The 19,538-nt window shown below is 42.0% G+C and overlaps 2 protein-coding genes across 4 annotated transcripts; both read left to right on the forward strand.

Moving 5' to 3' along the window:
• The first annotated feature begins 526 nt into the window (after positions 1-526).
• Positions 527-6,038, forward strand: tent2 (terminal nucleotidyltransferase 2). 2 transcript variants are annotated; one of them, XM_026322465.1, is made up of 15 exons: positions 527-596; positions 920-1,062; positions 1,492-1,584; positions 1,716-1,971; positions 2,077-2,191; positions 2,269-2,357; positions 2,489-2,546; positions 2,881-2,947; positions 3,039-3,115; positions 3,249-3,377; positions 3,462-3,505; positions 3,706-3,842; positions 4,529-4,620; positions 4,717-4,796; positions 4,909-6,038. In XM_026322465.1, the coding sequence occupies exons 2-15, from the start codon at positions 944-946 to the stop codon at positions 4,993-4,995; spliced, it is 1,443 nt and encodes a 480-aa protein (XP_026178250.1). In that variant the 5' UTR covers positions 527-596; positions 920-943; the 3' UTR covers positions 4,996-6,038. The 2 variants fall into 2 exon arrangements, with proteins under 2 accessions (XP_026178250.1, XP_026178249.1); XM_026322464.1 differs by having other exon boundaries at positions 543-804.
• Positions 6,039-6,843: 805 nt separating this feature from the next.
• cmya5 (cardiomyopathy associated 5) lies at positions 6,844-17,327 on the forward strand. Of its 2 annotated transcripts, none has more exons than XM_026322298.1 (14): positions 6,844-7,116; positions 7,967-8,612; positions 8,792-11,620; positions 13,634-13,729; positions 13,902-14,120; positions 14,241-14,263; positions 14,520-14,644; positions 14,732-14,866; positions 15,171-15,317; positions 15,445-15,592; positions 15,716-15,849; positions 15,930-16,047; positions 16,135-16,311; positions 16,404-17,327. In XM_026322298.1, the coding sequence occupies exons 1-14, from the start codon at positions 7,001-7,003 to the stop codon at positions 16,654-16,656; spliced, it is 5,166 nt and encodes a 1,721-aa protein (XP_026178083.1). In that variant the 5' UTR covers positions 6,844-7,000; the 3' UTR covers positions 16,657-17,327. The 2 variants fall into 2 exon arrangements, with proteins under 2 accessions (XP_026178083.1, XP_026178084.1); XM_026322299.1 differs by lacking the exon at positions 6,844-7,116 and adding an exon at positions 7,652-7,725.
• Positions 17,328-19,538: the final 2,211 nt, after the last annotated feature.

Genomic DNA, 19,538 nt, shown 5'->3' on the forward strand with positions numbered 1-19,538 from the left:
TTAAGTTTCCATAAAGAACTGCAAAAACTGGGCAACATATGAAAATGTTTAGGTCTATATGCACTTAAAAACCTGCAATAGTAACATAACATTCAACACAAATATTGAAAATATAGCTATATATTTATACATTAAAGCCAGTGAGCTCCCATTAGTTAGCGCACACTTAGTCATAAAAGACAGACACCTAGAGTCATCATGTTACATTTAAAAGTTCATTTTAGAGCGACTTAATCCGGAAGCTTTTCAGAGGACAGTGGAGTGAATTTTGCGTGTAAGTGGTTTTATCCTGGTCACAGCGATAAGGCTGCATTCAAATGAAACTAATTTGGATATACAGTCTTTGCTCAACAAAGTTTTAAAAAGCGTACACAGATCCCACCACTTCACTCATCTATGTCTTGTCTATTGATTTATTTTATGTCAGTGTGCAGTATTATTGATACACAACAGCGTAGTCCAAGTTTTATTTATTTATTTTATTTTCAGGAGTGTGCGTCTCCTTTAAACGCATTTGATTACGTCATGGCCTCAATGCGGAAGTGTGTGCGCGGGACGTTAGCGTCTTCAGTTTTGTTTACATGTGACACATTTTGGTAAGTGTTACGGAGTATGAATTGAGTTTGTGAGGAAAGATTTTTAACACTGAGTGATACATCTCTACAGACACACTGATTGTACATGTACATACGCAGAAAAGCCTTTAGTTGATGTGCAGTCAGATGAATAACATTTGAATAAGCTAGCTACGAGGCTCGACACAAGCTAAGCCTTTAGCTTCATAACGTCACAGCCTGATCGCCGGTAAGTTTCGGTTTCCCTAATAGCTTTTTATTAGTCTTCCGGTAAGGGCCATAGGTTTTCCTTTACTTTCGACTCTACCGACTGTGTTGTCCCGCTTGCCTTTTATTCACGTCAGGGGAGTCGATGCTAGACCCGCAGCATGTACCCCCGCAGCGCTGCACCGAGGGGACGCTCAGCCTACAGTAACGGCCTGTACCCGCCGGCCCCCGCGCCTCGATGTTACGATTACAACCACCAAAGCTTGGCAGGTGTGAACAGGTGAGCCTGACTCCTAGTTGGAGCTGGATGGACACCAGCAACATCATAAAATAGAAGAAAACCCTACAAAAGGTTAAATAATGCCACATTTTGTGTCCTTGTGTTAGAGCTGTATATTCACACTTGCATATATACAACAATAACTCTATTACCGTTATTATTGTCAGAGGTTCATTGTAACCTGTACCATCCTGAAGACTGTAATGTCTTAGTGAATGAGATATGCTAAATAAATGGAACTTGTTATTCAGAGAGATGCTAAATGTGAGAAGCTGGTATGGAAAAGAGTGTTTAAGCAGACCACACGTGACAAAAAATATGTGGTATGTGCTTAAACACTCTTTATAATAATGCATCTATTTAAAATTGAAAGTATTCTTGTTAGTTATCAGTTCTGTGCTTGTGCCCCATTGGCTTCTGTGTTCCTAGACTCGACAGGTTGCCTCCATATGAATGGAAACCTCCACCGTCCTCCTCTTCAGTTCCAACTCTTCATACACCAAATATGACCAATGTGCGCAAGTATGTTGTTTTTCCATTATTTCCCTACTGAATAATCTCTGTTTTATTTATCTGTTTTTTTTAAACTAATCTCCAGTTTGTGAACATTTGCCTTTAACATATAAGTTTTCTTATTATTTTGTTTTTTCCAGGAGGCGGAATGCTGAATACAGCCCCCATGGTGTGAAGCGGCAACGCTTCGACTCCTCTTCCCACCCACTGATAGGCTCCCCTTTAATTCAGGCGCATCCACCCCCTGCCCATCCTGGCCATATGGTGGCTGGGTCCTCGAGGTCTTCTTTCGTTGGCCTTGATAGCTCTTATTCCAGCCCACAGGTCCATTCCCACTCTCAGGTGCCAGTTGTCCCACAAAGCTCAAACAGTCTGCAGACCTACGCTAAGGATAAGGTAGGGTCAGATTGCCTTAACTTGCTGCTGACATACGTGAAATCGGATTATTTCTTCATGCAGATATGCTTGGTTAATCAGTGTTGCATGTGTTTGTGGTCACAGCTGAGTGATCAGATGGTGGAGCTGTTTGAGGCGTGCCAGCAACAAACGTCTGATTTGGCCCAGAAGGAGATGTGCCGTGTTCGGCTGCAGCAAGACATACAGCGTGTGTACGCAGGTGTGTAGGAGATATATTGTAAATGTCTGTTCTGACTTTGTGTTGTGATTCTTTTTCACTTAGTGTGTTTCTTACAGTGGCACGACTTTACCTGACTGGATCTTCTATGAATGGATTGGGGTGCCGGAGCAGCGATGCAGATCTGTGTCTGGTCCTCAAAGGGAATGTAAGAATTTGTGGCTCTCTGCTGAGAAAGTCCTCCAAAATGTGCACTTGTAAAATGTGTAATCACACATACTCACTTCCTCTTAAACACTTGTATCTTTTTCTGCTTTTTTGTTTTTTTTTTTTTTTTAGAGAAAACATGATCCTATTTATGTGCTGTCGGTCCTCCAAAGGTTATTCAAAACACTCTGTGAGTAATAAACAAATTGCAAATATCATATAGTATAATTCCCTGTTGTTACATAAGGCATCTTCTAAAAATGGTTGAAGTCACAGTGTTACTTACTACTAATCTAACATGCTTACTTTTTACTTAGCTTTTCCACATACTGTGCAGCCAACTAGTTTTTTAATACGCAATTTAAAATGTATGGGATCATTCACAGGCTGATATAGGAGTAAACTCAGATTTTATGTTCTCAACAGACTCCACTAGGAGGAGCTATGTACCAAATCTTAAAAAGTTTCAGGTTTCCATGAAATGAAAGTACCAAAAGTATCATGATGTTTGTTTTGATTTGTAGCATATGTGGAGAGGACTCAGCTGATCAGAGCCAAAGTGCCAATCCTCAGGTTCAGAGAGAAAGGCAGGTAAGAGCAAAACATTTCACAACATCAAATGACAACATTTTCAAATCGGAAATGCATGTTAATATGACTGTTTTTCTCCCTTCTCCTGTAGTAGTCTGGAGTTTGATCTGAATGTTAACAACATAGTGGGCATCAGAAACACTTTCCTTCTGAGGAGTTATGCCTATGGTGGGTGAGACAGAATATTTTGAGAGGCAGTACCATTTGTAAATTCCTGTGAACTCTTTTATTAATCTAACCAGTGAAGCGTTGTTGATGAGGGTAGACAAATTGTTCTGACGTGCTGTGGTCTCTCTCTCAGCTGATCTCAGGGTTAGACCCATGATCCTTGTTATCAAGAAGTGGGCACAGCACAAGCAAATCAATGACGCCAGCAAAGGAACATTAAGCAGCTACACACTGGTGCTGATGGTCCTGCACTATCTCCAGAGTTAGTACAACCCCGCACAGGCATTCCCATTTATTTCTGACTTACAATGAATCTGCTGTATGTAATGTTTTATTTTCATTCTAGCTCTTAATGAACCTGTCCTTCCATCTCTACAGTGCGACTATCCAGTAAGTGTCTTCATTGCTTTTATAGTCACATAAATCTGGTTTCCAGTATCAGTTTAGAAGTTTTTTCACTTTTCTGACAATAGGCAATTATGAAAAGTGCAACTGAAAGCTTTTTTTTTTTTTTTGTAAAAAGACATTTCTGCTCCTCAACCATCACAATTGACACATTTATTTTATAATTAATTATAACTGATTTTCAGGAGTGTTTTAATCCTCTCGTGGATATTGACATGGTTCCAGAGGGATCCAAACACGTCCCTCCATACATCTCAAGAAACCATTCCTCTCTGGGAGAGCTGCTTTTGGGCTTTCTCAGATACTATGCCACAGACTTCAGGTATCTCCCAAGGACATCACATTACTGAGTCTAGTGTTTCAGATGCATATGTGCTTCTTTTGCCTGCTCACGCCTTCATTCCTCGTCTGTCGCCCGTCTTGCTAACTCTTTCTCTGTCTCCAGTCCAATGGCTGTCCTCTCCTTCCTCTATTTTGCATCCTCTTCTCTGGTTTCATGTTTCTGACTGAGGGGCAGGAGCAGCTGGGACCTTTGGCCTTACACAGCACTAACATGACATACCATGATCCCTGTGTTTGCACTATGTGTGTATTACCATGCCAGTCTACAGTTGCGATGTCAAACTAAAACTCACCACACAAACATGCTATGATTTTTACATTTTTGAGTGTTAAACACTCAAACAGGGCCCTTGTGGTAAGCAATTTAAATTTGCTTTGCCACTTGATAAACGAATTGCATGTGTTTTGACAAAAATAACGATTTGATATGTTCCCACTATTTTTCCCAGCTAGTTTCCAGTGTTTTTTTTTTTTTTTTTTTTTTTACAACTAATTCCTGGATCTATCCTGAAGAACCTCCCCTTTGATTGTTGGTAGTAAAGTGTTAATATCATGTGGTTAATTAGCTAAAATCTTTAGGGCCATTGATGTCCTCAGCAGGAATAGTCACTGTGCTCATTTTTAGTCTGATTTGCACTAACTAGTTCCCTTTGCGGTGCCTTGCAGGTGGGACAAGCAGGTGATCTCTGTTCGAGAGGGGAGAGCTTTGCCTAAGACCAATTCTCAAGGGTGGAGAAACAAATACATATGTGTGGAAGGTAAACCTTTGAGTTTACACAACATGCTGTCAGCGCTATGACCATCACCACACAATGTTACATATTCAGTGAGTGACAGATTTTTTTGTGTTTCAGAGCCATTTGAAAGAAATAACGTTGCCCGGGCAGTCCACGAGAAGATGAAGTTTGATGCCATTAAAGCTCAGTTTGCTGAGGTACATGCTAGTCCTGATAACTGTGCTGACTTTGCATTTTCTTCCTCCAAGCTGCTGTAGGCTATGGGTTATTCATAATCCTCCTGTTTCTCATCTTTCTGTGTCTGCACAGTCATGTCGGATACTGCACGAGAGGAAGGACCTGAATTCGATCCTCCCAGTCAGGGCTATCATTAATAAAGAGTCATCCAGGAGATAAAGAATTCCTCTAATTAGAAGAGCTGAGTGGAGTCTTCTACCTCAACACAGCCCTGTGCCCAGAAATAATGAGGACACCTTTAGGATGTGCTGGAAGTGGAGCCCTGCTGCCTCCTGACCTCACAGCCTGGGACTCTACAAAGCTCCGCTGCCTGTGTAGTGGTCACATACTGTGTGTCCCGTGGCAGCACCTATTAAGTCAGTTACTTTGCTGTCTTTGCCAAATTTTATGTGATGGATTATATTTAAGTGAGAGTGGGAGACAAAACAATATTTGTGGAGGGGTACCAGAAGGCTCTGAAATTAAAATTTGTCACTTCAGCTGGTGACAGAGAGACGCTGCCCTGAAGCAGGATGATAACGGTCAGTGTTATCAGCAGTGGTTATTGGTGCTACATGGCCCTGCTCTCCAGTCACATAGTATTCTTTGAAAGTATAAAAAACAGACAAATAGTTTGTGTAATTACTCATATTTGAAACTAGCTTATAGGAGCAACAGCAAAAGACTAGTCACATCCATCTGCTCTGACCTTAGTTTTAGTTGCATTCAAACTGTTATAGCCACGCTTCATATCAGAAGACAACAATCTTCTTATGATTCTGCCACATACAGTATATGCACAGTATGTGTGGAAAAGCCTGTTTTTCTATTTTTCTAAGTTAGTAATGGAGCTAATATGGGTTTTAAAACTGCTTTTCTACTGCTACATTAAAGGCCATATCCTTTCTCATCATCACTGTCTTTAAATTTCTAAGCACCTCTGAAATCTGAGCGTGTTATTCAGTGATGTTTTAGTTCATGTCATAATTTAAATGACTGAGTTGATCGCTAGAGGGCTGTGAAAAGGCCAGGCCCTGGATATTTTCATTCCTGATGCAGTTATGCTGTGCTCGTATTTGAGTAACATAAATCCTAAGTTATTTGAAGAAGTTACACTTCTGAGTGTGACTCTTTCCTCTTTCCCCTATTTTTCCTTTTTGTACATTTTGTACATTGCAGACTTTTAAATGTTTATTTAAAAAAATTAAATCTCTGAAGCTGTATGATTGTTTTCACTTCATTTTTGTAACTCTATATGATGCCTGCTGAATTTTTGTTTAGCAGAAGGTTTGGTGGAAACCTTAGTTTTAAGGTGGGGATGTGGGTCATACTGAGCAATAAACATTTCCTTAACTGTCACACAAACATATTTAGCACCTCGTAGTGAAAAACCAGCATTGTCCACCTGATATCTTGAAGGCAGTGGTCATTTTATTTTCCACATATATGGTCAAGGCAGTGTTTCCACCGTCATCCAGACTCTGACGTCTTTCAGTATATTGTAGGTGGTTGTGAGTCACAGGCCTTCAAGAAGATTATAAAACTTGATGACTCCTGGATATTTGCATCTTTGGTTTTCTGCAGCCTCCTCTGACTGTGTTTTGTTCTGAGGTTTGACGCCATATTACACCTAAACTTTATGACTTCTACCAAGTGCCAGCACTGCCAGGGGGTAGATACCTTATAAGACACTGCCATGCATGTGCATGGCAGTGTCTAATGCTGCCTCCAGCAGCAGGAGGACCAAGGGGTACTGTTTCAGCACATGAACTATATTTAACTTGGCAAAGGGGATTTTTATCTTAAAGGCACATAGCCTCAGTCAGCTGTTGGGCACTGGATCACATCAACAGCCACATTACAGCGACTTCTTCAGATCTATTACAGCGTATTTCTAATAATATTAAAAACATAACTTCTTCTTTGAGTTAGTTGTTCATGTGCTTAACAGGCTGTGAAGCCTTCCCTCTCTCTCTGCTGTGCCCCTCTCTGTCTCCACTCCCCTCTTTTCATTCCCCACTCAGTCTATTTCTGTACCAAGCTGAGTCAGATGGACAGCTCCCAACTTAGAATGACACAGGCAGATCAGCTCTTCCTGAATTCAGAGTGGTTGAAAACATTAAGAGGACATTAAAAAACAAAACATTGGGATCTTCAAAGGTAAAAAGCGGAGGAGTTTACCAACATGGAGGAATGTGAGCGTCTGGACTCGGGGGAGACTGAGCTGCAGGAGTTTCAGGGTGAAGACTCAGAGGCCATCAGCCAGGATGATGAAGATGAGGTGGAGGAATTGCAAAACAGGTGCCTCATACAGTCTTACAAGTTAAAAACCTTAATTGTGACTTTATTTTGTATTTAGTGGTGTCTTTTCTACTGGTGCAGTCTCATGGTTAAATTTGTGGGATGGATTCTCCATAAAACTACTTGTTTCTGAGGCTCATTTAAAAAAGAATTGTTTTACTTCTGCTTGGACAACTGGAATGGACAGTTTAATCCACTTTAGATAAAGCAATTATTCATTTGTCATTTGATACAATAATCATCTGTTCTTCAGTTCTTTAGCAAAGTACTGTGGCATTGCTGACAACTTTATGCTAATATTTGTTAGTATTCATCATCCCATATTTTACATCTTGTTTATCATGTTTCATACTGGCTGGTTTAGCTATCTTCGCCATGTCATAAATAGTAGAAGACACAAATATGTTATCTGAGTGGGCCAGGCATTTCTTCTCTAATATTACATGACTGATGCTTTAGAACGTCACCTTGCTGTAACCCTGCAGGGGCTGATCTGTATTGGGAAAAGCCCAGATCATTATTTTTTCAGCTCATCAGCAGCTCACCAGACAGCTCACTAAAAATGCTGGACCTCTAGACTCTTCAAGTATTCATCTTGAGAGGAGATTAGTGGGTATTATCAAGTTTTCAGCTTAGATTTTCTAACTTGCCTTGGGATTTGGCACTTGCTGCTCAGATATGTTTTAATTTGATTCATTGGTTTGTTCTCTCCTTGCATTTCCATGAGCTGTGCCAAAAAGATCTCCTCTTCCAGTCACACTGTTTAGTCATGCCCTTCCTCTGCTTGTAAAGGCAAAAAGAGTCTGCTGTCTTTTCTTAATCTCTGTGCCCTTTTTTTTTTCATATTCAGTCTGCGTGAGATCGTCCAGGACCCGTCAGTGAAGCCCAAACTCCAGTGTCTGATGGTGGATCCTTCGTTCTCCATGGTAACAGTTCAGAGTGAGGACAGTGGTATTGTTTGGGAGACGGCCTCTAGCCGCTGTTCTACACCCTGGGCCTCTGAGACGAGCTCCATCTCTGAAGCATACAGCATGGAGGGCTCTGGAGCCGCAGGAAAGATCACCATTGTCTTTGATGAGGAGAAAATCGTCCGCAGGAGGACGAGGTCCGGAGGAAGGAGCAGTAGGCTCAGTGACAGACTGAGCCGACCTGGTAGTTCAAGATCAGCTTCAGCTCTGGGAGTGGAGAGACCGGAGATGGCTGAGGTTTCTCTTCCTAATGTCAAACAGGAGAAAGCTGCAACAGAGCCAGACTTGGAAGAACTCAAAAACAAAGATCAGCAACTGTTTAGCTTGATTTCAGAGGGTTATGAGATTCTCAACATTAGGGTCCCCTCCAAACTTCCCACTGTGGATGAAGAAGAGAGCACAGAACTGCAGGACAATTTGTCTTATCTGGACCAGACCCCAAAGATCAGGTCTAGAAATCACCATAACTGGGCACAGCAGGAGAATCAGGTCCTGTCAGAGGAAGGGGAAATACCAGATCATGATGAGGTATTTATCAATTCTTCTCATTAATTTAAGTATCTTTAATAATCAGGCAATTCCTTTTTAACACCAGCTTTGATTTAATTTATCTTTTGCTTTCATTTGCATGAAATTAATCTTTTTATTTTGTTTTAAGCACTATGTTGTTCTTAGTGGATTGATTTGCTGGTTTCATGTCTCCACAGCCTGTGAAGCAAGATACTTCTCAGCCATCAGCAGACACTGAGCCCAAACACGTATTTGTTCAGAAAGAGAGCACGACTGATATTGACTACTTCGAGAAGTTTACACTTTTGGATGAGGTGGCTCCTGGAGAACAAGCTGCAGAGCTACAAGAGGAGGCAGAACAGCCTGGAGCTAAACCCCAAGCAGAGGAGCAAAAACCTGCTAAGGAGACACCCAAAGACACCCCATCTGCATCAGAAGACTCCTTTGTCTTTGTTACAGATGTGGAGATAGTCGGCGCACACTTGGATGAGGTCTTTTATGGAGAAGGGCCTCCTGCTGATGCGCTGCAGGGGAGAGATGATGGTGAAGGAGAGGCTGGAGCCAGGATGAGATCGAGACGAGAGAGCCAAAAATCGATGAAGGAAAGTGGTTCGGTGTTGTTTGGGAGTGAGGAAACCGTCCTCACCCCCATATATATCTCCCCTGGACCTCCCAAGATCATTGACCCCATTCTCCTGGAGGAGCCCACCGCCATGTCTTTCATGTACTCAGACCTTTACGAGGATGCTGTAGGCGAGAGGAGGAGGAGTGATGAAGAATACTCTGAGGCAGAGAGCGTGACATCTGAGAAGTCTTATAAGAGATGTTTGTTAGATTCAGAGGAGCCAGATGGCTACCTGGAGAAGTTTATTTTGAAAGATGAAACTCCAACAGAGGAGGTTCAACCAGAGGCAGCGGATGATAAGAAGGAGGGGAGGATGATGTGGTCACAGAATAAATTTGAAATGACAGGATGTCTAACAAGATCGATTAAAGAAGAAGACCAGGACACAAAAAAGACAGATGAACCAAAGGCACAGAAGGACAGTATTGTAGCAATGACTGAAAAGAAAAAAGACACAGTTACAGAAACACAACAAGAAAGAGAGGGAAATAAATTCTCCATACCAGCTGAAGAGCAGGCTGTGAAAGAAACCTCATCTGTTCGAGGGTCTAGGCTGAGAGAGGATCAGGAAGTGAAACCTGAGGTAAAAAAAGATGAGATGGATCCACCTGAGAGCTGCACTGATGAGCCACTTCCTGAAATTCAAGTAGAAGAAACAAAAGAGATTGAAGAGCCTCAGAGAAAAGAGGAACGCACTATTGAAACCGAACAGCAATGTCAGACACAAAAAGTGGTGGGAAGCAGTGGTGAAGTGCTCGTGAAGGCTACAGACGAAACATCAGTAAAAACACCTGCACAGAGCGAGGTGCCTGCACTGGTTGTTAAACCTGAGATGCAAACAGAGAAGAATCTGTCTCAGGAGGCTGTTACTGACAGTGAGATGTTGGCTGCTGATGAGGACAAAGCAGAGACCCCAGCAGAGGAAAGTGTAATCTCGACTGAAGCCTCAGATACAATAGAGCTATCAGCTGAAACATCACAGTGTAAAGAAGAAGAAGCAGCAGCAGACATCGTTGCTGAAGATAGTGCACCTGTTGAGGTGATCACTGACTGTGATTCTGCTGTGCACGCAGTAGTGGAAGTAACTGAAAAAGCAGTGAGTGACAAAGAGATACAAACCCAGGTTCACATTGATCTTCAGGAAATAAGCGCTGAGACAACAGATGCTCAAGCAGCAGCTCCTGAAGGAGAAACAGAAGATGGACATCTGGAAGTGGAAACTGTGAGAAGGTTGCCTGAGATTATTACTAAAACTGATCAGGAGTCAGAGGTTAAAAAAGAGATTTCAAGTGAATTACCTGAACCTGTGATACCAGAACAAGAGGACAAGACAGATTCAGACAAGAAGCGTCATAAACTCCTTGAATCCGAACAGCATCTACAAGAAGAGTCAGTAGCTGATAGTGAACCTGATAAAAAGCTGGTAACTGAAACTAAGACACCCACAGAGGACACGGGGGCTGTTGTTCAGGATGTCAACAGTGATGAATTAATCCTCCTTGTCCCCAAAGGACAAGCTGTAGAGATCAATATTGATCAGTGGTTGAGCAAAACTACAAGTGATGTAGTAACTCTTCCTGAGCAAGATAGCACACATGAACATCTTCTAGCACCTGAAGACACAACAGCACTCTCAGAGGCTCCTCAGGCACCAGTGGAAGAAACAAAGACAGAGCCTGAAGTTGAAGAAGTAGAACCAGAAGTTGCTTTAAAGGAAGAAGAACTACCCAGAAACTACTTAGACAGAAAGTACTCATCACTTGCACCTGTGGAAGAGGCTGGCACAGAGAGGGTCTTAGAGGAGGATGAGGGAGTCTTTTCCCCTCTGAGGAGCTTTACTCCCCAAGAGGATTTATCTGGGTTGCATAGAGAGGATATACATTTAGAAGAAGCAAACGTAGAACAAAAGGCAGAGAATCACAGGATGGAAGATGCCCCAGAAACAGACTTTATTAAAGAGCCTGTAGGTCCAGATGTTGATCTCTATAGGGAGGATGAAGGGCGAAAGAAGGAGCACAATGAGGTGGCAGTAGAAGCTCCAGAGTTGCCTATTGAGGAGCTTGAATATGAGGTAATATCCAAACAGGATGTAAATGAGATGGCAGGATCTGGAAAACACAGAGATGCAGAGGAACCAAGGCCTGAGGCAGGTCAGGAGAGAGAAGAGCCGGAGATGGAGGATAAAATGTTTGATCTCTCCAGAGAAGACGAGCTCATTGAGGCTGACTATGAAATCATCGACGCAGAGGAGGAGAGTCAGTGCCGACTGGCCGCTGAGCTGCAGGGGATGGACTGGTTCTGTGTCACCTGTGAATGTCTGCTATCAGAGGATGACTATGTGTGTGGAGAGCATCACAGTCATGTGGTCGATGCTGTGGACAACGCCTATGAGAAAATCAAGGTAGTGTACCATATGAACGCACGGCACTGTTTAACTGAAACCAGTTGACTTGTCACTGAGAGTGGTTCTCTGTGTGTGAAAACAGTGATACAGTCTTCTCACATATTATTTCAACATGAAGTTTAGAAGATATGGGCATATAACAGGGAAGAAGTGTAACAAAAGACACACTTCGGTTGCATTATGGGAAATGTAGGATCCAGTGGCTGTGGAATTTGACCAATAATAGGGACTAAAAGTCAAGATGCATTGGCCTCTGCTGCTTTAATTTCACTATTCTTTTTTTTTTTTTTTGCCTTTTAAAGACAAAAAGTATTGAAATAATACTCAGAGTGAAATGCTATATAAGAGTATATAAGATTACCCAAGCTATACAACGTGCTGTAGTTTGTTGTAGTTTGGGCTGCACTACTTAAAACCAAGAGCAGTATAAAGTACATTCAAATATATTTTAAATACTAGTATTTCAATAATAAAGTTATATTTCATATTCAGTTTTCACAAAATGCACAGTTTTTCACTGGTATTACACATTAATTCACCTTTTAAAGTTAAACACATTCAGTCCGCCCATTTCAATGAAATTCAAATAAAAATAAATGTAAACTGAAAAAATGACTTGAAGAATTCATACATAAAAGTCATGTTGGAAAAGGTGAAAGTTTTACACACACTCACTGCATTAAATTCAATCAGTCCTGAAAATGAAAGGTATAATTTCAGATAATAGGCACACTTTTCTGTACTAAATGGATGCATGACACAATAATTTGGTTTAAATTAGCTGGGTATAACTTTTCCATTCATGACAGGAGCTTGCATGCTCTCAGGCTGCTGGGAACCCGTGGCCAAGCACATTGAATTGTTGTGATGTAGTGTTCTGCTTTGATCGGTGGAAAGGTCCAATGTGACATCATCAAGTGGAGACTGATATGTGATCTGTTCATAAACACTCTTCTCCCTCTCTGTCCTTCTGGGTCAGCACACGGTCAGCCATCTGCTTTTGGAAATCTGCATTAATATTGTTACACGCTTTTGCAATTTAAACATCTTCTTGTTGTCTTTTACCTAAAGTTTTTCAAAAGCTTTTTGTCCAGTTTAAACTTGCAAGTTCATGGACTAACATGTCTATTATTACGGTAATCAGAGAAGGCTCTTCACTCTGCTACAAGAGGGCTGATCCAGCAGAAGAGATATTTACTTTTTGTTTTTGTTATCTTTGAGAATATATCAAACAATAATTAAAGTAGGATATTTGGCTGTGTATTTGACAAACAGTCACAGTACTGGCACCTCAGTGAAAGGAAAACTGGAACAAACTGAGAATTATTAAATGTCATTCCCAGAGATATTTGAACCAGGCCTGTGATGTTGTATTTATGTGAAACATTGATAGCTGGACTATAAATAAGACAAAGATCAAACCTAAAGTCTGACTTCAGTGCCAAGAAGTGTATTTAATTCAGATACTCCACAGAGGGAGAAACTGATCCTGACCAGTTCTCCAAAGCAACTCAGCAAAACTGTATTCAGTCCAGTTCTCTGAGCTAGAATGTACAATGCACATCCCACATCTCTTCAGATATGGATGTGTGCAAGTGCGCTCACACATTCACACCTGTTGTCTGACTGCTGCTGGAGAGGCCTCAGAGGGAGCAGGGAATGATCAGTGACTACAGCTCGTCCTACTTAAATCTGAGCTGCCAGTGACAGGGGATTGCCGCTGACCTTCCTCCTGGAATTTGCTTCCTAAGGAGTCCCCTTAAATTTGTAGTAGGCAATGTTTTTTTATGTACAGATTAACCTGTCACTTCAGTCTAAGCAATAACAGAAGGATGAAGTGAATCTTTAACGTAGGTGAAAAACTGAATTCAGAAAGAGAGAGAAAGACGATGTTTTGTGCTGCTTTAATATCATATCTACAAAGTTGGAGTGATGATCTTTTGCTTAACGATAGCTGGATTTTGTTGTTAGATGATGTGGATATTTTACCTACATGTGTGTGTACAACAGGAGAAACTGAGTGACTGGATCGCAGAACTTCAGGGGAGATCAGAGAACATTGAGGACTTGGTGTCTGAGCTGGAGCTGGCCTACAACTCTGTAGAGGTAACACATGCTAACTGTGTGTCAACACATTAAATACTCAGATGATATTTCTCTCTAGCATGAACAATTAGGTTAGTGCGTTTTAATCAGATATCATTAAAGCTCCATTAGTGTCATATTGTAGAACAGCATTTGTAAAATGTTTCTTGACTGTCACTCTCCTCTCGACCAGGAGCAGTGTGTGGACAGGGAGGCAGCGATGCAGGCACAGAATGAGGAGATGATGGCTCTGGTGATGGAGCAGTACAACAACATGTCCATCAGCATGGAGGAGGAGAAGAAGACCAAGCTGGAACAGCTCTATGATCAAATTGTCTCTTTCCAGGAGAGCATAGACTCTGTCAAGGCCACTCTAGAGACCACGGCCAGAGAGGCTGAGACTGATGCTCGGGTGAGTCCTGAAGCTTCAAAGACTTTTTGATGGGTGGCATCAAAAGTTTGGCCAGTGATTGGTAATCTGAATTATTATCACATTTCTGATCAATCACTCTTAAATCTGCTTTTCCACTAGTCACCTGAAGACATTCATTCAAGGTAATGCACTTCCATTGAACTGTGTGTGAAATAGTGTGCTTTCTTATTATCTATACTATAACTCGATAGTGGTAACCAGTGTAGCATGCTGCTTGGTCTGCAGAGCTATAATCTGGTGCCAGTAAGCTGCATGTTGAACTGTGGAGGTGGGTTGTTTTGAACATAATCCACACCAAACTCAGCTGATAGCAAAGACGAGTGTTGACACAGAGGTGTGGTTTTGGCCAGAAGCTAAATGTTGTGATTGTGTGTTCAGGCTCAAGGCATCTCTGAACTCAGCCACGTCACTGGAGCTGGGTCCCAAAGGACTACTGGTGTTTGAGGACTACGCCAAGGGTAATACTTCCAGTGCACACCTTGCACAGCGCAAGGGAATCCCAGGTAGGTGTGGTAGTCTAGTATGGTCCGTATATATGTTGCAGTAATGAATGTTATATCTCTCCCTCTCTCTCTCTCTCTGCACCTTAGTGCCTCAGAGACCCACACTGCAGCCCCAGGGGCCGGGCTCAGCCACCAGCACCAGTGTGACTGTTTACTGGAAAGTCAACCCTGGAGATATCATAGACTGCTTCCAGGTTTACTGCATGGAGGATCCACAAGGAGGTAAAAATTGTCCAGATGCAGTCTGAACTGGAATATGGTATCCAAATTTCAAAGCACTTTTTAACCACCATTAAAATGTACACTCTGGGAAATTGACAGAAATTAAACAGTTTTCCTATTTAAAATGCAATTCTTATTTTTGTTCATTTAAAGTAATACATCATTTATTGTGTACTATCTTGGAACACTGAGAATACAGAAGAGATTATTTCTTCAAATTTTGGGGCAAAACTGATATTTAATGGTTATTAAACATCTACGTGACTAAACACAGTGCGTGTGTGGTCATTGCTGTTGTCTGCAGCTGTGTCAGAAGAATACCGTGTGACCGTGAAGGAGAGTTACTGTGGCTTGGAGGAGCTGGAGCCTGACAGGATATACAAGGTCTGGGTGATGGCCGTCAACTACACTGGCTGCTCTCTGCCCAGCGAGAGACTTAGCTTCAGAACTGGTCAGTAAAAAAACTTTTTTTAGAAGTTTTGTCAGAAGTGGAAAACTAGAAATCTTGACTTTACTGCCATAGCAGGCAGTAAACATGAATTTCACATTTTACTGATACATTGTTTCCTTTTCGGCAGCTCCGTCAGTGCCAGTGATAGACACAGAGCGCTGTACTGTTACATGGGATATGGCTACATTGCGGTGGAACTCGTCAAAACAGGCCCCTGGACAGAGCTACACCCTGGAGTACTGCCGCCAGTATGAAGTGGAGGGAGAGGGGCTCAGGTGGGTCTCAAAAACCTGTTTGATGATGTTTTCACCCAATTTGTACCTCATACACTTTCAGCTGTGAAAATGTTTTTTATAGGTGTCTGTGCATATGTGTGTGTTCGTGTGACATACTCATAGGTCAATCTCCGGTATCAAAAGCTGTGAACAAAAGGTTTTGCTACAGCCCAATGAGAATTACCTGTTTTATATCAAAGCTGTGAATGAGGCTGGAGCCAGCGAGCAAAGCGAGGCTGCACTCATTTCCACAAAAGGTAAGAAACACACATTTAAATCGTCTTTGTAGTTGCTTTTGTTTTTTATGTTCTTTTCTTTTGCTTGTTGATATTGTCAGGGACAAGGTTTCACCTGCTGAAAACTTCAGCTCACCCTGCTCTGGAGCTCTCAGTGGACAAGACCACCCTGCACTATTCTCAGGATACACATGAAAACACACCATTCACAAGCAAACAGTGAGTTTAACACAGTTTTAGCCACTTCGCTCCCACTCACTTCGCTTTTTAGGAATATGCATAATTAAATAACTGTGTGATTTCTAGGTGTCCGTCCATCCTAGGTGAGTTGTTGCCGGCACGAGGGCACCACTACTGGGAGACCATCGTGTCCAGAAGTACAGCGTACAGGCTTGGAGTGGCATACGCTGCAGCCTATAGAAACAGTTCACTGGGGGAAGACAATCTATCATGGTGTTTGCAGTGTGTCCCTACACCAACAGGGTATGCATATAAAAATCACCTCTTTTTATTAGATACTTTCCATGTTTGTTTTGGTCTAAACCTGCCACCTTTGGTCTCTGCCATCTTTCCAGTTGCAGGTATCAGTTGCTCCACAGTGACATTCAGTCCAGTGTGTTTGTGATTGAGATGCCTGAGCGCGTGGGTACTCTGCTGGATTACCAGCTTGGTCATCTATCTTTCTATAATGCCCAAAGTGGACAGTTGTTGGGTAGCTTCAACCAGCGCTTCACCCAGCCGTGCCACCCTGCTCTAGCCCTGGAGCTACCGGGCAGCCTGGAGGTCAGCATGTTGCCTGAGGTACCAGAGTTTACCAAGGACAGCTAGCTCTGCTATCTGCCTCACCCCGTGAAGAGTTTACAGTTCATGTTGGACTTGTTGATTTGTTGATCTTTCTAATTATTAAAATGGCCACTACTGAATTACCGAGAAGAGCAAATATATCCACATCACTGGCTACTATCTATTTAAAGAAGACCTATTTGATGGGTTGGTGACTCAGAGGCAGTGCAAATGAGTGTGAAAAGCAATTGGAGTGAAACTAAGTGGCGTGAAATTTTTTCACAGGTGAGTATTTTGTATTTTGTTTTGTCAAAGGGAAGTAAACTGTGGATCATTTCCTAATTTTGACCATAATGTATGGTCTGTGTATGTGACAATTTTGTACTGATTTGTAAATTTTCAGTTGTCCTGGTTTCTGCGAAGTATTGAAAGGTTGAATATTGAAGTCAAATAGACATTGAAGCAAAACTGAGACAGATGTTTTGTCATTGCAAAGTAAAGAAAATTAGATTGTATCACCACAAAATATAAAACAGAACTTTTGAACAGTGTTTCATATTGTGAATAGATGTATTTTGTGTAAATAACTGATGTGATCAGTTCCATATTTTCCAATTTGTGACAGGTGGAAAATGCAGATAGGCTGTTTTCTTTTCTTGTCTTGTAAACTGATGTTGTCATCTGAGCTGAATGAATACTATTTTTTTTAATTTGCACAGCGGGATGTTTCTTTTGATTCGGACCAATAGCTCTCTAACATACATTCACCACCAGAGGGCGTCAGCACTCCATCAACTGTAGCACAAGCATCCAAAATGTATTTACTCTCACCTGAATTTACACATGTATTATAGTCTTTATAACCTTTATGATCTTAAAAATGTAAAATTTCTTACACAAGATAAATATAGGCAAAAATGTGATCTGAATGGGTTTAGCTTCTATTTCAACTGAAAACGCCCTCAGCCCAAAATAAGTCCTTTATATTTCCACTACCAATTCAAAACTTGTGGAAAATCTATCATGCATTTAGACTTCCAGATGCCTTTTATAGCTTACAGCTACCGTAGATTTGAGGATCGTGTACTATGCTGAAAAACCTACATGGTTTTCCAGAGGGCCTGCCATTTCACAATTAGGTTGGTCATATTTTCCAGTCAGTGGTGCCTTATTCTCCTCATTTCTGACACATTTTCTAATTTCCGAGGAACCAGAGAGGGGAGGGAGAGGGGAGAACGAACACATGCAGACCATCAAGGAACAGCTGCTGGCTTCTATGTGATTTGTTGGGCTGCTCAGCTGGAACCTGAAGAGAAGCTCTTTGAAAAGTGACAGCCTCATTTAACTGGAACTGACTCTGCCTTCCTGCCGTGGATAACACTGGGTTGAGAAATTAGTATGAGCTTCACTGCTGCAACTGACAAATATGGTATTAAAGCCAAGTTTCGTACCTACTTTTTGATACTATTTGACAGGATTTATTTGACAAACATATTTTTCCTAACCCAGGAAAAAAAACTGGATGACAAAAACGTACAAACCTTGCAGATGAAAATATACATCACAGCAAATTCACAGCAGTAAACCTGGAAGCAAATTCAAACAATTTGTTCTACTCATTTCAAGTAACTACATCTAATGCAACCATAGGGGGGCACAATCCAGTATATTCATGTGCTGGTCCCAAGTCCGGGTAAATGCAGAGGGTTGTGTCAGGAAGGACATCCAATGTAAAATTTAAGCCAAATCAAACATGCGAATCACAAATACATGTATGACTTCCATACCAGATCGGTCGCAGCCCGGGTTAACAATGACCACCACTGATGCTGTTGACTTACAGGGTGCCAGTGGAAACTGGACTACTGTTGGTCAAAGAAGGAGAGGAGGAAGGCGTGTTCGTAGGCAAAGAGAGAAGACGAAGGGCAGGAGTGTAGGACTTAGAGTAGGGACTTTGGATGTAGGGAGTTTGTCAGGGAAAACTAGAGAGTTGGCTGATATGATGGAGAGAAGAAAGGTGGATATCTTGTGTGTTCAGGAGACCAGGTGGAAAGGTAGCAAGGCCTATAGATTAGGAGCAGGGTTCAAGCTGTTTTAACATGGTGTGGATGGAAAGAGGAATGGAGCAGGAGTTATCCTGAAGGAGCATTTTGCTAGGAATGTTCTGGAGGTGAAGAGAGTGTCAGATAGGGTGATGAGTCTGAAGCTGGAAGTTGAAGGTGTGATGTTGAATGTTGTCAGTGGTTATGACCCACAGGTAGGATGAGAGTTAGAAGAGAAGGAGAAATTCTGGAGGGAGATGGATGAGGTGATTCAGGGTCTCCCTAGTGGTGAGAGAGTGGTGATTGGGGCAGACTTCAACGAACATGTTGGTGAGGGAAACAGAAGTGATGAGGAAGTGATGGGTAAGTTTGGGATGCAGGACAGGAATGCAGAAGGACAGATGGTGGTAGACTTTGCAAAAAGGATGGAAATGGCTGTAGTGAACACATTTTTCCAGAAAAGGGAGGAGCATAGGGCGACATATAAGAGTGGAGGCAGGAGCACACAAGTTGATTACATCTTGTGCAGACGTTACAACCTGAAAGAGATCAGTGACTGCAAAGTAGTGGCTGGGGAGAGAGTAGCCAGACAGCATAGGATGGTGGTGTGTAGGATGACTGGTGGTGAGGAAGATGAAGAGGACAAGGGCAGAGCAGAGGACCAAGTGGTGGAAGTTGAAAAAGGAAGAGTGTTGTGTGGCTTTCAGGGAGGAGCTGAAACAGGATCTGGGAGGAATGAGGAAGTTCAGGAGTGTGTTAAGAGGAAAAGGTTAGCTAAGAAGAAGTGGGACACTGAGAGAACAGAAGAGAACAGACAGGAGTACAGGGAGCTGCAGTGCAAAGTGAAGGTAGAGGTGGCAAAGGCCAAACAAAGGGCGTATGAGG

The sequence above is a fragment of the Mastacembelus armatus genome, chromosome 9, assembly GCF_900324485.2.
Source record: "Mastacembelus armatus chromosome 9, fMasArm1.2, whole genome shotgun sequence".
In the NCBI taxonomy this organism is placed as follows: Eukaryota; Metazoa; Chordata; class Actinopteri; order Synbranchiformes; family Mastacembelidae; genus Mastacembelus; species Mastacembelus armatus.